This window comes from Berghia stephanieae, chromosome 4 (assembly GCF_034508935.2).
Source record: "Berghia stephanieae isolate SIO BIC M18660-M18661 chromosome 4, UCSD_Bste_1.3, whole genome shotgun sequence".
In the NCBI taxonomy this organism is placed as follows: Eukaryota; Metazoa; Mollusca; class Gastropoda; order Nudibranchia; family Aeolidiidae; genus Berghia; species Berghia stephanieae.
In genome coordinates this window covers 83,642,863-83,655,120 of record NC_088363.1, presented here as the reverse complement: position 1 = coordinate 83,655,120, position 12,258 = coordinate 83,642,863, and the positions used below count along the sequence as shown (strand labels likewise).

The following is a 12,258-nucleotide window of genomic DNA, read 5'->3' as shown; positions in this document are numbered from 1 at the left end:
GATCAGTGTGGGACCCACATACATCAATCAATGAGCTAGAAAAAATCCAACGTCCGGCGGCCAGATTTGTCAGTGGAAACTGTGAGCGGGATATGAACGTAACTCAGCTCATAACCGATCTCCATTGGAAACCGCTACATGAAAGACAATCCATCAACAAACTCCTCGTATTGCACAAAGCACAAAACGGAAAACTCGAAATTCTAACTAGCCATTTGAACCGGAACAACAATAAAACGAGAAACTCAGAATTGAATTTTGAAAACCCCCACTCAGGAACAAACCATCATCGTTACTCTTTCTTCCCCTCCACCATCCAACTTTGGAACTAGTCTACCTACCAACCATTGATAAACAAGCCTTTTCGACTGATGACTTCAAAATATCGCTCCCAACTCCCTCTAAAACCCCTGCTACTGAAAAGACGACCATTGATCTTCAGCCTGAAGCATTGGTCTGGAAGAAGAAGAAGAAGAAGAAGAAGAAGAAGAAGAAGAAGAAGAAGAAGAAGAAGAAGAAGAAGAAGAAGAAGAAGACAGGAGGTGATCCCGGATGACAGACATTTTTCTGACGACCCAATCTACCCAGAAGTAATAGCGTAGCTGGGTCTTTTAGATCCGGTGGAAAGACCAAAGGGCAGAAATGGATTAACATTGTAGATTTAAAACTAACTAAACTAGGGAAAACTCCAGCACCATTAGTCACATGGCTCCGTAGGATCACAGTGAACGTAATTCATCGGACGTGGACATAGACTAAGGTAATTAGTTCTCGACTTTCTTTTACAACTTTCTGGAGACTAAAAATACACCAACTTAGATTTAAAGAGAACTGAACTTGACGATATATAATATTATTTCGAGAAAAAATGCAGGTACTAAAGCGCACTGTGCGTGTATTATCGTGTTGCTGTTTTAACATCATCGTTATACCAAGGAGCGCACGTCCGTTTTGATATGTGTCGAATTTTGACTGGTGCTGGCTATCTAAAACTTCTCCAACGCATTTATTACACGATTCTGATGTCAATAGGTCGTTAGTGGAATGGCAGCTTTTAAGGCCAATATTAAGTTTGTCGATATTTAAATTCTTGATGCTACAGATACTTTTGTTGATACAGGTCATGTGAAATTCAAATTGACCATAATAAGGTAGTAGTAGTAGTAGTAGTAGTAGTAGTAGTAGTAGTAGTAGTAGTAGTAGTAATAGTAGTAGTAGTAGTAGTAGTAGTAGTAGTAGTAGTAGTAGTAGTAGTAGTAGTAGTAGTAGTAGTAGTAGTAGTAGTAGTTGTTGTTGTTGTTGTTGTTGTTGTTGTTGTACTGACCTGGTTACAACTAACTGCTAGATAGATAAAGGTCATTTCCTAAACGTACACCCTAGAGGTACCTTGTCGCCGCCTCGAACCGCCGCCTCGAACCTCTCGACATAATACAAGCGTTGTGAGTCCAGAACGTTATTTCCTCATCACAGCCATACAATAACGTGTAGACAGATGTCAGCAATTATTCTCTTACAATGTTTTCATTTCTGTTTACTATTGGTTTTAAAAGCAAAGAACCGAAACGTAACATACCCATCTTTTAAACTAAATGTAACCAACCGAGGAGATTTTGCTTCGAGATAGTTTTCATCGTGATATATGGTACAGGACAGTTATTTCATATACAAAACCATTCTCAATTGAAAAAAAAATTCATTTATAAATTGATAGACCTGTCTAGAAAATGATATCAAAATCTCCAGAAAAATGCATCATCAACAAAATTTCTTTCTTCTTTATAGGATGTTAAATATAAACAATAACACACAAAAATAGATATAGTATAAAATATAATAAATAAAATTGATCTTTGCTTTTGTGCATGATCCACTAAGTGTACTCAAAACTTTAACGAAGGGTCCTAAATCAACAACAACGCTGAACATGATAAGACACGACATGACGACTGTAGGTGGTATTGTTCAGTAATCAATGTCTTTAATACGTCCAAAATGGCTAAAGACAGAGACAATTGGAGGAATCTGCACCGCAAGAATAAGTGGAACGTCCTAAGCTGCCAAGTCAGATAACACCAAAACCGGAAAACTTTAAATCAGTCGGTCAGCGATAAAGCTGTTGCCAGGTGTAAACGGTGTACGCGTGGCTAAGAAATTCACAACCTTGCCACCCGGGAATATAACGGACCAACATACATTACTATGTGTAACCTTGACATTTATAGTCTGGTTAATACAGTTTAGTGAGAATATGAACCAGTATAAACGTTCAAGGTTACACATAGTTTTGTGTTTGGTCCGTTATACTTCCGGATGGCAATGTTGTGAGCTTCTTAGCCAAGCGCATACTGATCTATACTTATTATACATCTGCGTGGTGTGTTAAGAGGCTTATCAAAGAACATTACCAAAGTCAGGTCGGATGATACCCGGTTCTGCTTGTTTGACAGTCATACAGTTGGCATCTTTGTAGAATATGATCAGAGTCCTGATGACAGAGTAAGCATTGGCACAAGCTTGTATCTTCAGTTGTTCCAAGTTGTGCTATATCCGACAAGCGCTGGAAAATAACAGTTGGTGTTCTTTTGAACATTTCAGAACTCCAAAATGAAAGAACTTTCTCATCCCTCCCCCTTCTGATATCCCAAAATTGTAATCCAAATATTCTGTGAAAAACATATTTGGTCTATTAACAAATTCTTCCCTTCTTCTAACTATACATACCCTGGGTTTTCCAAAGACACCGTTTTCATGATTTAAAGTCATGTCGTCAATTGTTTGCCAGGGGTCGGGAAACAAGGTGACGAGGGCAATTTTGGCCTTGAGTTGAAGGATCTTTTTGGAAATGTCCCACTGAAATTGTTTTTAAAATTAGAAATTGTTGATTACAAAAAAATATATATTTGAAAATTTCAGTTCAACACTCTTTTCATTTTTTTTTTGTGTGTGTGGGAGGGGGGAGGGGGGTGGGGCGAGTGGTTAAGGTATTTCATTGTGACCTAAAAGGTCCTTCCGCATAAGGCGCTTCCGTCTTTGCACAATGGGCAGGATCATTAACCCCCAATTTACTCACTTTGGACAACAAGGTTAATACCTGATGACATCATACATTAGTTTAATGGATTGTCCATATTATTTCCTGGCGACCACATAAAAGATGATGCTCGAAAGGGCGTAATTTCAGGAGGAGGAGGAGGAGGAGGAGAAGAAGAAGAAGAAGAAGAAGAAGAAGAAGAAGAAGAAGAAGAAGAAGAAGAAGAAGAAGAAGAAGAAGAAGAAGAAGAAGAAGAAGTTTCTGGAACAATTTATTGCATCATAACAAGGTATGTTCTCTTTCACTTTGTAGTTAAGTAGGGAACGTGCGTAACTCTTTTTCTGCGACTTCAAAAATTGTCTTACTTGAGCAGTCTTTTATTCTCTACGTCTATGACACACACAAACACACACACACACACACACACACACACACACACACGTCTGTTTAACCCTAAATATACAAATATAAGATTTAATTAGCTAAAGATGAGAAACAAAATTTTACCTTGTAGCTGAAAGAGAAGTCTTCATCCGGTGGAAGTGATTTAATCTATAAAAATACAACCAAAAAAGACTATAATATTAGGAACTTTACATTGAAGAACTCATTTGTTTCTGTTAGACAAATTACGGCTTTTTGGTCTTGTAGTAGCACGACCTAAAAATGCAATAGTTTTAACAGCTCTGTGATTAGCAGCCTTCCAGCGCTGACCACATTAAATATTATTCATTGTGGATGTCTAGAAGAAGGTTAAGGCTAACATGGATAGACAAGTATACGAACGAGGAAGTGTTGGCGAAGGTGGGAAAGGGAAGAATGTTGATCCATAAAATCAGAAAGAGGCAGTTAAGATTTCTGGGACTGACATGTGTGGAGAAGAGAAGGAAAAGAAAAGTTGGTAACATCTGGGATGATCGAAGGAAAGAGAGCTAGAGGAAGGCAATGAATGACATATATGTAAATAACCTAAGAATGGCCAAATGTGATTTAAAGTGATAAACAACTCAGATTTCATGCGCACCGCAGAGGATCGTGATTCGTGGAGACAGCTGACCGGCAACCTGCTAAAGAGTACAAGCCACGATGGATGATGATGAGCAAGACATTGCCTTCGGACCGGTAGTTCCCTGGTTCGAGTCTCGCTCTGGTAGTAGCAAAGTTGAGTCCTTGTAGAAGACTCTCAACCAACATTTTCTATCACACTCAGATGTAGAATGGTTACATGACCTCCGACAGCGTTGACTCAGTCGGAAAACGGAAAAAGTGTAATTATTAGCGCCTCAAAGGGGTGCTGTCTCTTTCAACATGTTTATGTTGATGCTGGCCTAGGAACCTTTGTAAAGAGGTTTGAGCACAGTAAGTGTTTTTGCGCTATATAAAAGCTTAAGTCTTTCAGTTTAACAAGAGACAATTCAACTGTGATTCAATAAATGGAGGCAAAGGATGTATCTAGGTAGAGAATAGGAAAAAGCTATCGATGATGTTCAGTCTTGTGTTTTTGTCGGGGCCGAAGATATCTCAAGAGAAGACAATGAATAAACTTGGCTGAGAGTGCATTCAAAACCGTTGACATGCCAGAGACAAATGACAAATAAGACAAATTATCAGATATCATAAGTCAGAATAGAAGGGATTTGTGAAATGTTGAATTCTCACTTCAACAAAGTATTAAGTGTAGCAACTCTTCTTTAAATAACAATGTGAAATTGAATGTAAGCTTCAATTTAATTACAAAAAACAGATAGAATGGACGTTTCGGGTTTCCCCTTTATCAACAAACAGGATTAATGAAACACTAGAGATGAAGGAGATAATGTGGTAGTGGCGTTGAAACAATCCGATTCCTTCTAAGTAAAACCTGGATTATAACCAAAATAACCGGTGCCTCAGAGGATAAATCATTCCTTGGCAACATCGGTCCACCTGTTTTATTTATCATTTACGTATAAAATGAGTGGAACGAATGAAGGAATGTGAAGCCCATTGAGCATGGTTAATCTATAGAAATGCACTATGTATAAATGCTCATATTATATCATTATTTCATTATTTTTTTTTTTAGATATTGACCGTTCGATCGTACCTCGTTCTTACCTGCACAGGTCCACCTGGAATCCTCTGCTGATACTGATATGCCTTCCTCTTCTCCTCCAGTTCCTTCCTTCGCTGATCCCTGTAGGGATCGTGTTGGGGTAAGAACGTGTCCAAGTGTTTGATATGGTAATGTTGGTCTGACTTAATCCATCGGAAAAATGGGAAGATGAAATTTGTGTTTGTAGATCTATTCTCCACAACGATTTTATCCACAAACCAGTCGTCAGAGATCAAGCCGAGAGTTCTGTCTTTCCACAACTCCAGATGATCAATGACCACAACACTTTCAAACTCATTTAAATCCCCAGCCTTTAGTCGAAACGTGTCGGTTTGGCCTCTTTCAAATTCGTTGGAAAATAAATGATCCAAAGTAATAGACTTGGAAGATTTGCCTTCATTGCTGTGTAGTTTGATATGGACTGTGTTGTCAGTCCCTGCATTCTTTCTGTTTCCAGTATATATCATGACAACAAGGTCTGGTGGTGAATCCATAGTGGTGAGAATTATCCTTTTCACAAACCATAGAACTCAAAACTGCCAAATGGTACACTCGGCTAAAGACCAAACATTGAGAAATTATCTTCTCCTTCTTAAAAAAAAAAAAAGATCTATGTACACTTTAACTAAGAAGTGTAATTATATATCGAATAATAGTAAAGAACACGACAAACGAACAAGCTAATCTAGCAAGAAATTAAAGACAAACACACCTTTGGATAAAAGCGATGAAGCATTTAGAATGACACACGTAAATCTTATCATATATATATATATATATATATATATATATATATATATATATATAATTATAAATAAACACATACACACACCCCGACACACACATGAATACAGACACGCACAGTCAATGTTGACACTACAGCCCTAGATAATGGATACAAAGCGTGTTGGGAAGGAGGGGGGGGGGGGGGAAACCCCAAAGTACCATTCAGAAGCTTAAAAAACGCTTCATTGCATTCGATAACCAGCAACGGTATCTGTATGTGTGTGTGTGTGTGTGTGTGTGTGTGTGTGTGTGTGTGTGTGTGTGTGTGTGCATGTTAGTGTATATATTACACCTGTCAATGATGACCGATAAGCATAAACCAATGCTCGTCTGACATTTAAGTTAAAAGACGGATGGATACGTAGTAGTAATTTTGAATAACAAGCTCATTTAAAAATAAATTAACTAGATGAATGGATTTGCAAATGAGTTGTTTATTTCTTGAATTCCTTTTTAACCCCCCAGCTTTGTATGACATATCGCTTCGCTCTTGATATAATTATATACAGACGCGTCTGAGTATAACCAACGGTAATTATACACAGACGCTTTTTGGAATCTCCGCCCTTATTTTTCATTTTTTTTCACCTTCAAGAATACGAAAACTTTTGCAGTGCAAATAAATAGATGCTGTGCGCTTGACTAAGAAATTCACAACATTGTCATCCGTAAATATAACGGACCAACCCACAAAACCATATGTAATGTTGAACTTTTATAGTCTGGATAATACAGTTTAATGAGAATTACCCACAGACATGGATGAAAACAAACAATTGGTTACTCCCAAACGGAAGCGTAAACTGGTTGCGCAGTTGACGTGGGAGCAGAAATAACAAAAGCACGTGTGGGTAACCATCCTCTACCCTCTGTCTCTTTCTTTAAAACTTATCTGCAAACAATTCACAAGTTTCCTGTTATTTTAAATGTTAGTTACATATCGAAAAAATGAAAATAAACTTCCTTTGAATTACACAACCGCTATAGAGACATGGTCAAAGGTAAACTTAACCGAAACCAGCCTCTCTCAGATAGCTAGTCAGCTGACAGTCAATTCGTCACCCCACTTATCTAAATCTAGTTCTTGGGAAATGTTTTATCACAGGCGAGTATCGAATCTGATAGTAGTAGTACGTTTGACTAATTAATTTGTCCAAAATTCATATATATCTACCATTTATTCTACCGGATTCAAGATCGGCTCGGTGGCAAGGAAAGGTTGGGTCACGACCTTAGCTCTGAGTCTCTGATTTGTTATGGTCACGACATTATCAGCTTGCGGGCAAGACGAGATGTATAAGTGTGGGTTGTGGTGTGCATGTCAAAAGGGTTTGCTCCAAAGTAAAAAAAAAAACGATTAGAAAGTATTATGAAGACAAAAGTTATTCCTGCTGGCATTGTAACTGATTGAAATAATGTGAATCATCAGAACACTCTTTCTGTTTTGTTTTTGTTTGTTTTTATTTTTGTTTCTTTTTGGTTCAATCTGTTCTAGTTTCGATGAAGCTTTCATTGAACTAAATATAGACAGTCCACGATCAACATTTATTCATCATGTCGCAAAATATTCAAATATGAAACGGAACGAAATATATTTAAACTGGATGTGTTGCTAATTTCCTATTTGGAAATCTTTTGCGTTGAAGACTGGTATCTTACCTGCCATCTGTACTTCGAATTAGACGACGTTCTTACAACTCCTAGGTAAGCGACTAGAAAACGTTCATAAAATTCGATTTTTTAGTCACTTGCTTCGCTTAGGCTTAAGACTAGGAAGTCATTTACTAGACTAGTAAAGAACTAAATCTAGTCTGCTTACAAAAAAAAATGGGCTCTGGTGTTGGTCGTCGACGGATGTCAAATTTATGTTAAAAATTACGTTTGATTACAACATAATTCCGTCATGCAGTCTTCTTCAAGAAAATAAATTGTCCGCTGATTCGCGTAGTACCAATTTTCAAAATAATTGCTCTGATAAGATTAGAGGAAAATTTGATTTTGAGGTATTTTTCAAAGTATTCATGAATACCTAGTGGTTGCCGACTATTTACTATCAAGTTCAATCCGGGATTAGAAAACTGAAATCTCGCTGCAAATCGCGGCTCTCATGTCAACCTCCAGCATCCCGATCCACCGTTACAACATGACAACTTTGGTCAATCTTAACATTTGTTTTCCTACCGTATTCTCCAAAGATTGTTCAAGAAGTTAAATGTGTTCCTTGTTTTAAATTTAAAAAATTATAAAAAATCCCTTTATTCATCCCATAGGGGAAATTTGTCTCTAGGGTCTATTCCAAGGGAAGACTAGAATAAACCAGGCGTCAGCCGCAGTGCAGCGCCGCAAATTGAGCTAGGGCGAGGTGACTTGTTCAAGGCCACACAACGCAGCGGCGGGCGGTCGAACTCGTACCTTTCGGGTACGAAGCAAAGACCCTATCGCTGAGCCACACTGCCTCAATGCCTTTCTCAGCTCCGCTGTAATAAGGCTGCCTATAATATGAAAACATGAATTCTTTGGGGTTTGTTTGTTTGTTATTTGTTTAAGGGTGGGAGTGGGGATGTTTGTTTCTAATTGATGCCCATTAATTAGAATTGGGATGAGGTGGTGAATGTTTACTGTAATCCATTCTGAATTCTAGTATTAATCTCCAGTCCTATTTGCTGACCGAAAGAGTTGAGTCTTGATGATTTCTCTTGCAAGTGGTGGTCTATAGTGCAATGGTGAAGTATGGCGTCTTGGATCCTTTTAGGTCATATAAGCGCAATGAAAAGGAGAACGATTAGACAGACTTAGTAACTTTTTTGCGGCTATGCAATCTAGTGGTATGACCCTGGCCTTCGGATCGGAAAGTCTTGAGTTCGAATCCCGCCCTCAGTGGGGCATTGTTGAGTCCTTGGAAAAGGCTCTTTACTCATATTCCTTCACCGTACTCGGGTGTAAAATGGGTACCTGCGTTGTCTCTGTTTAAAAAAATTGTAACATCAAAAATAGGTGTCATGTTTCGTCCAACATGTTAAGTGTTGTTGTTGGCTAGGGATCCCCTGTAAAGCGCTTTGAGCAGATTTAGTAGATATTGCTCTATATAAATGCTCCCGTATCATTTTCATCCCCCCCCCCCCCTCACCCAGTGAGTAAGCGTCTGATTCTGATAGATCAGGGGAAAGTACTTTTCGATCGTCTAGTATCTTACACAAAGGGTAGCAAACAATTATTGCAACTGAATATTTGACATAACATAAGATACTAGTTCAAAGCGTCAACTTATTTATATGAGCAATCAATTATATGTCTACGTTCGGACCACTTCACTTAGGTCACACCTTGCAAATGGAATAGTATAAGTAATATGGGATACACTCAAACGTCAGCCAACAGCTTACTAATAACTTCAAACTTCATCAAGTATTGGAAGAGTAGTGAAAAAAAAGTTAATAATCTCCAACTGACCATTTTCATTTCGGCAAAAGGTCCTCGCCAGGAGATAGCAAAACATCTAATTATAGGGAAACACAGAGAGCGACATAGAAATGGACTATAAGTAGACTGAAAGAGACGACTCCTCAGCTTACAAAAAGAATTTGGCTTTTACTCATTAACACCCTCCCCTCCCTCCCCCCGCCCCCCCCCCCCTCAACCAAACACACACACACACCACCACCATCACCACCAACCCTCCATCCTCCTAGCACTACAAATACAACGCAGGAAACGTAAAACGTGTGTAAAGTAAACACTTAAGAATTCTAGAAAAACAGGAGTTAAAGTAAATTATGAGCTGCTAGAAGCAGGAGAGTGCGAAACATTAGAAAAAAAAACGAATAGAAAACTTTGATAAACATCAAAATACTTGACAAGAAACCTTTCGGGCTCAAAACCCTTCCTGAGTCAACAAAAACAAAACAATAATAGTGGTGAAAGAGGTATGCTGATGATACGATACTTAGAATCCAAAAGATGGAGAAAGAGGTCTTGAGATGAACGATGAAGAAATTTTTCCTATGTGTAGTATTATCTTTTTGTTTGTTTTAGTTGTTGGCTGAAGAAGGATTTTGAGCCCAAAAAGTGCCTTATTAAATAATTTGTATTTTTATTTTAAACCTTTTATAATGTGCAGTTTATTCAATGCTTTTAAAATAATAATATAATTGGAATGAAAGACGTTATCATGCGATAATCAATGGCACATCATCAGATGGAATGTCTAGTAACCGTCTCATTGCTTCAATTGGCTTTTCAACGTACCGAAAACCTTTGGACCTTTGAGTCGGCTTTTCTTGGACAACGTCCCAGTCTTGCTTTCACAGTCCTCATCATAATTGTCAGTGGAACTCGTGGTGCTGTCTGCATCGGAGTCTAAGTCTTGGGATTGAAAGGAGTATGCCTTGAATGTGTAATGTTCTGGGATGAGAAAATGGAATTGTCAAATGCTAATGAGTTATACTCGTAGAAGTGCAGAGATATAGAAAGGGGGGAAAATGTGGGTAGGGTAAAGGGCTGTATACGCAGCTGAAGAGATGAAGAGGAAGGGACGCTACTGCTGCTGCTGATAATGATGGTGATGGTGATGGTGATGATGATGATGATGATGATGATGATGACGATGATGATGATGATGATGATGATGATGATGGAGTGGAGGGAGGTGAATTAGAAGAAAGAAAAATGTAGTAGCAAAAAGATCAGGAGAATAATTATTCCATATGGCTAACTGGGTAAATAAACAAAGCATTTTGAAACAAAAGCGTTGCTTTTCCATGGAAATGTGCTGTATTAAATGCTCGTTACTTATTATTTATTGTATAACACTTGGTGGAGAGGCCAATAATATAGAATCCAAAAAATGTAGAGACTGATATTTAATCAATACTTTTAAAAGAGCTAAAAAGGCGATTAAAATTTTGTAAAGACTTTGCAAGCAAGAATTGAATGTGATTTGAACGCCAGTTGAAATGGAAATAATGTAAAATTTATCAGATCGATGTTGTGAAGCGGTCTCAAGAAAAAGCATGACAAAGAGGGACTTGCTCAAACATGGAAATGTATTTAATTCGAAGAGCAAACTCTCCATCGAGCTTGAAAGCGCCTCTAAATCTCTAATACACCAGATAACAAAAGGCTTACACTAAGATGGTTAACTAAGATCTTATAACATATATAAAAATATGTTGTGAGTGAACAGTTATCATCTTCCACAACAAAAACAACCCCATCCATCTGGGAACTCACTGCCATGATAAACTCTACGCATGACACTAATGATCCTCTTCTTCTATTTCCTCTTCCTCCATATCCGCAAACCACTCGGGGTGTATTGTCCCAGATTTCGCTGTGCATGTTGGTGTTTAGAGTGGCACACAAGCGATTCTGTCTCTGAGCTGTTTACAGTTTTCAGAGCTAACTGCGTTCGTAGGCAGGCTGTTCCTAATTCTACTCGTTGAAGGAAAAAACGACTGCTCATGGCGTTGCACTCTTGAGCTTGGAACTTGGAATCTGTGATTATGTCGTCTGGTGTTTCCTTGTTGTTGTTGTGGGTCCAAGGTCGTGGGGAACTTCAATCAACTTATGTGTTGAAGGGTATAGCGTGGTTTTTAGCTTGTTTTCTTCGTTCTTACAGAGTTGGCCATTGAAGGTTGGTAAGCATGGCTCCAACGCTATGTCTTCTGTCAAAACCACTGAAAAGGAAACGGGCAGCTCTTCTTTACACCATCAACATTTTAGTATATTTTATTAGTTAAAGGGTTCCACACAGTGCTGGTTTATTCCACGACAAGTTTTACCAGAGTCGTGTAGTAATTGGCATGTCAGAACATAGACACAAAGCCACATGGAAAGGACAAGTAACATGGTAGAATATTGGTTGAGATAACTGACATAGAACCCACTTGCCAAAGTGCCAAATGTCCCCCTGATGGGATAGTAAAAGATGCCCAAGTGACAAATGTCCCCCTGATGGGATCGCAAAAAGATGCCCAAGTGACAAATGTCCCCTTGATGGGATAGTAAAAGATGCCCAAGTGACAAATGTCCCCTGATGGGACCGTAAAAAGATTCCCAACTGACAAATGTCCCCCTGATGGTATCGTAAAGAGATGCCCAAGTGACAAATGTCCCCAAGATGGGATCGTAAAAAGATACTTACTTGGTCGGACGGTGCCGGTGCTCGCTGACTTTAGGAACGCATTCACGTCTTCCATAACATCACACTTCTCCAACTTTTGACGGACTTTTTCACAACACTAATGTGATATATACGAAAAAAAATAGAATATAGAAAAATATCTTGGAAGTCAAACATTAACATATTTGGGGATCCTGCTAACTTAGATGGTGGAGCACTCGCACA

The 12,258-nt window shown here is 38.5% G+C and overlaps 2 protein-coding genes across 6 annotated transcripts in view; both read right to left on the bottom strand.

Moving 5' to 3' along the window:
* Nucleotides 1-6,804, bottom strand: part of LOC144971403 (allene oxide synthase-lipoxygenase protein-like) — a 32,166-nt gene extending 25,362 nt beyond the window's left edge. The window contains exons 1-4 of the mRNA XM_078912246.1: nt 6,667-6,804; nt 5,129-5,682; nt 3,539-3,583; nt 2,722-2,850 (exon numbers count right to left, since the gene is read on the bottom strand). Of these exons, the coding sequence (XP_078768372.1) occupies nt 2,722-2,850; nt 3,539-3,583; nt 5,129-5,620 (666 nt within the window). The 5' untranslated portion in view covers nt 5,621-5,682; nt 6,667-6,804. The remainder of the gene's footprint in view (nt 1-2,721; nt 2,851-3,538; nt 3,584-5,128; nt 5,683-6,666) is intronic.
* Nucleotides 6,805-9,742: 2,938 nt separating this feature from the next.
* LOC144971410 (proline-serine-threonine phosphatase-interacting protein 1-like) overlaps nt 9,743-12,258 on the bottom strand; it is a 24,320-nt gene continuing 21,804 nt past the window's right edge. For all 5 annotated transcript variants that reach the window (XM_078912268.1, XM_078912270.1, XM_078912271.1 and 2 more), the window contains exons 11-12: nt 12,055-12,151; nt 9,743-10,313 (exon numbers count right to left, since the gene is read on the bottom strand). In XM_078912268.1, the coding sequence (XP_078768394.1) occupies nt 10,129-10,313; nt 12,055-12,151 (282 nt within the window). In that variant the 3' untranslated portion in view covers nt 9,743-10,128. The remainder of the gene's footprint in view (nt 10,314-12,054; nt 12,152-12,258) is intronic.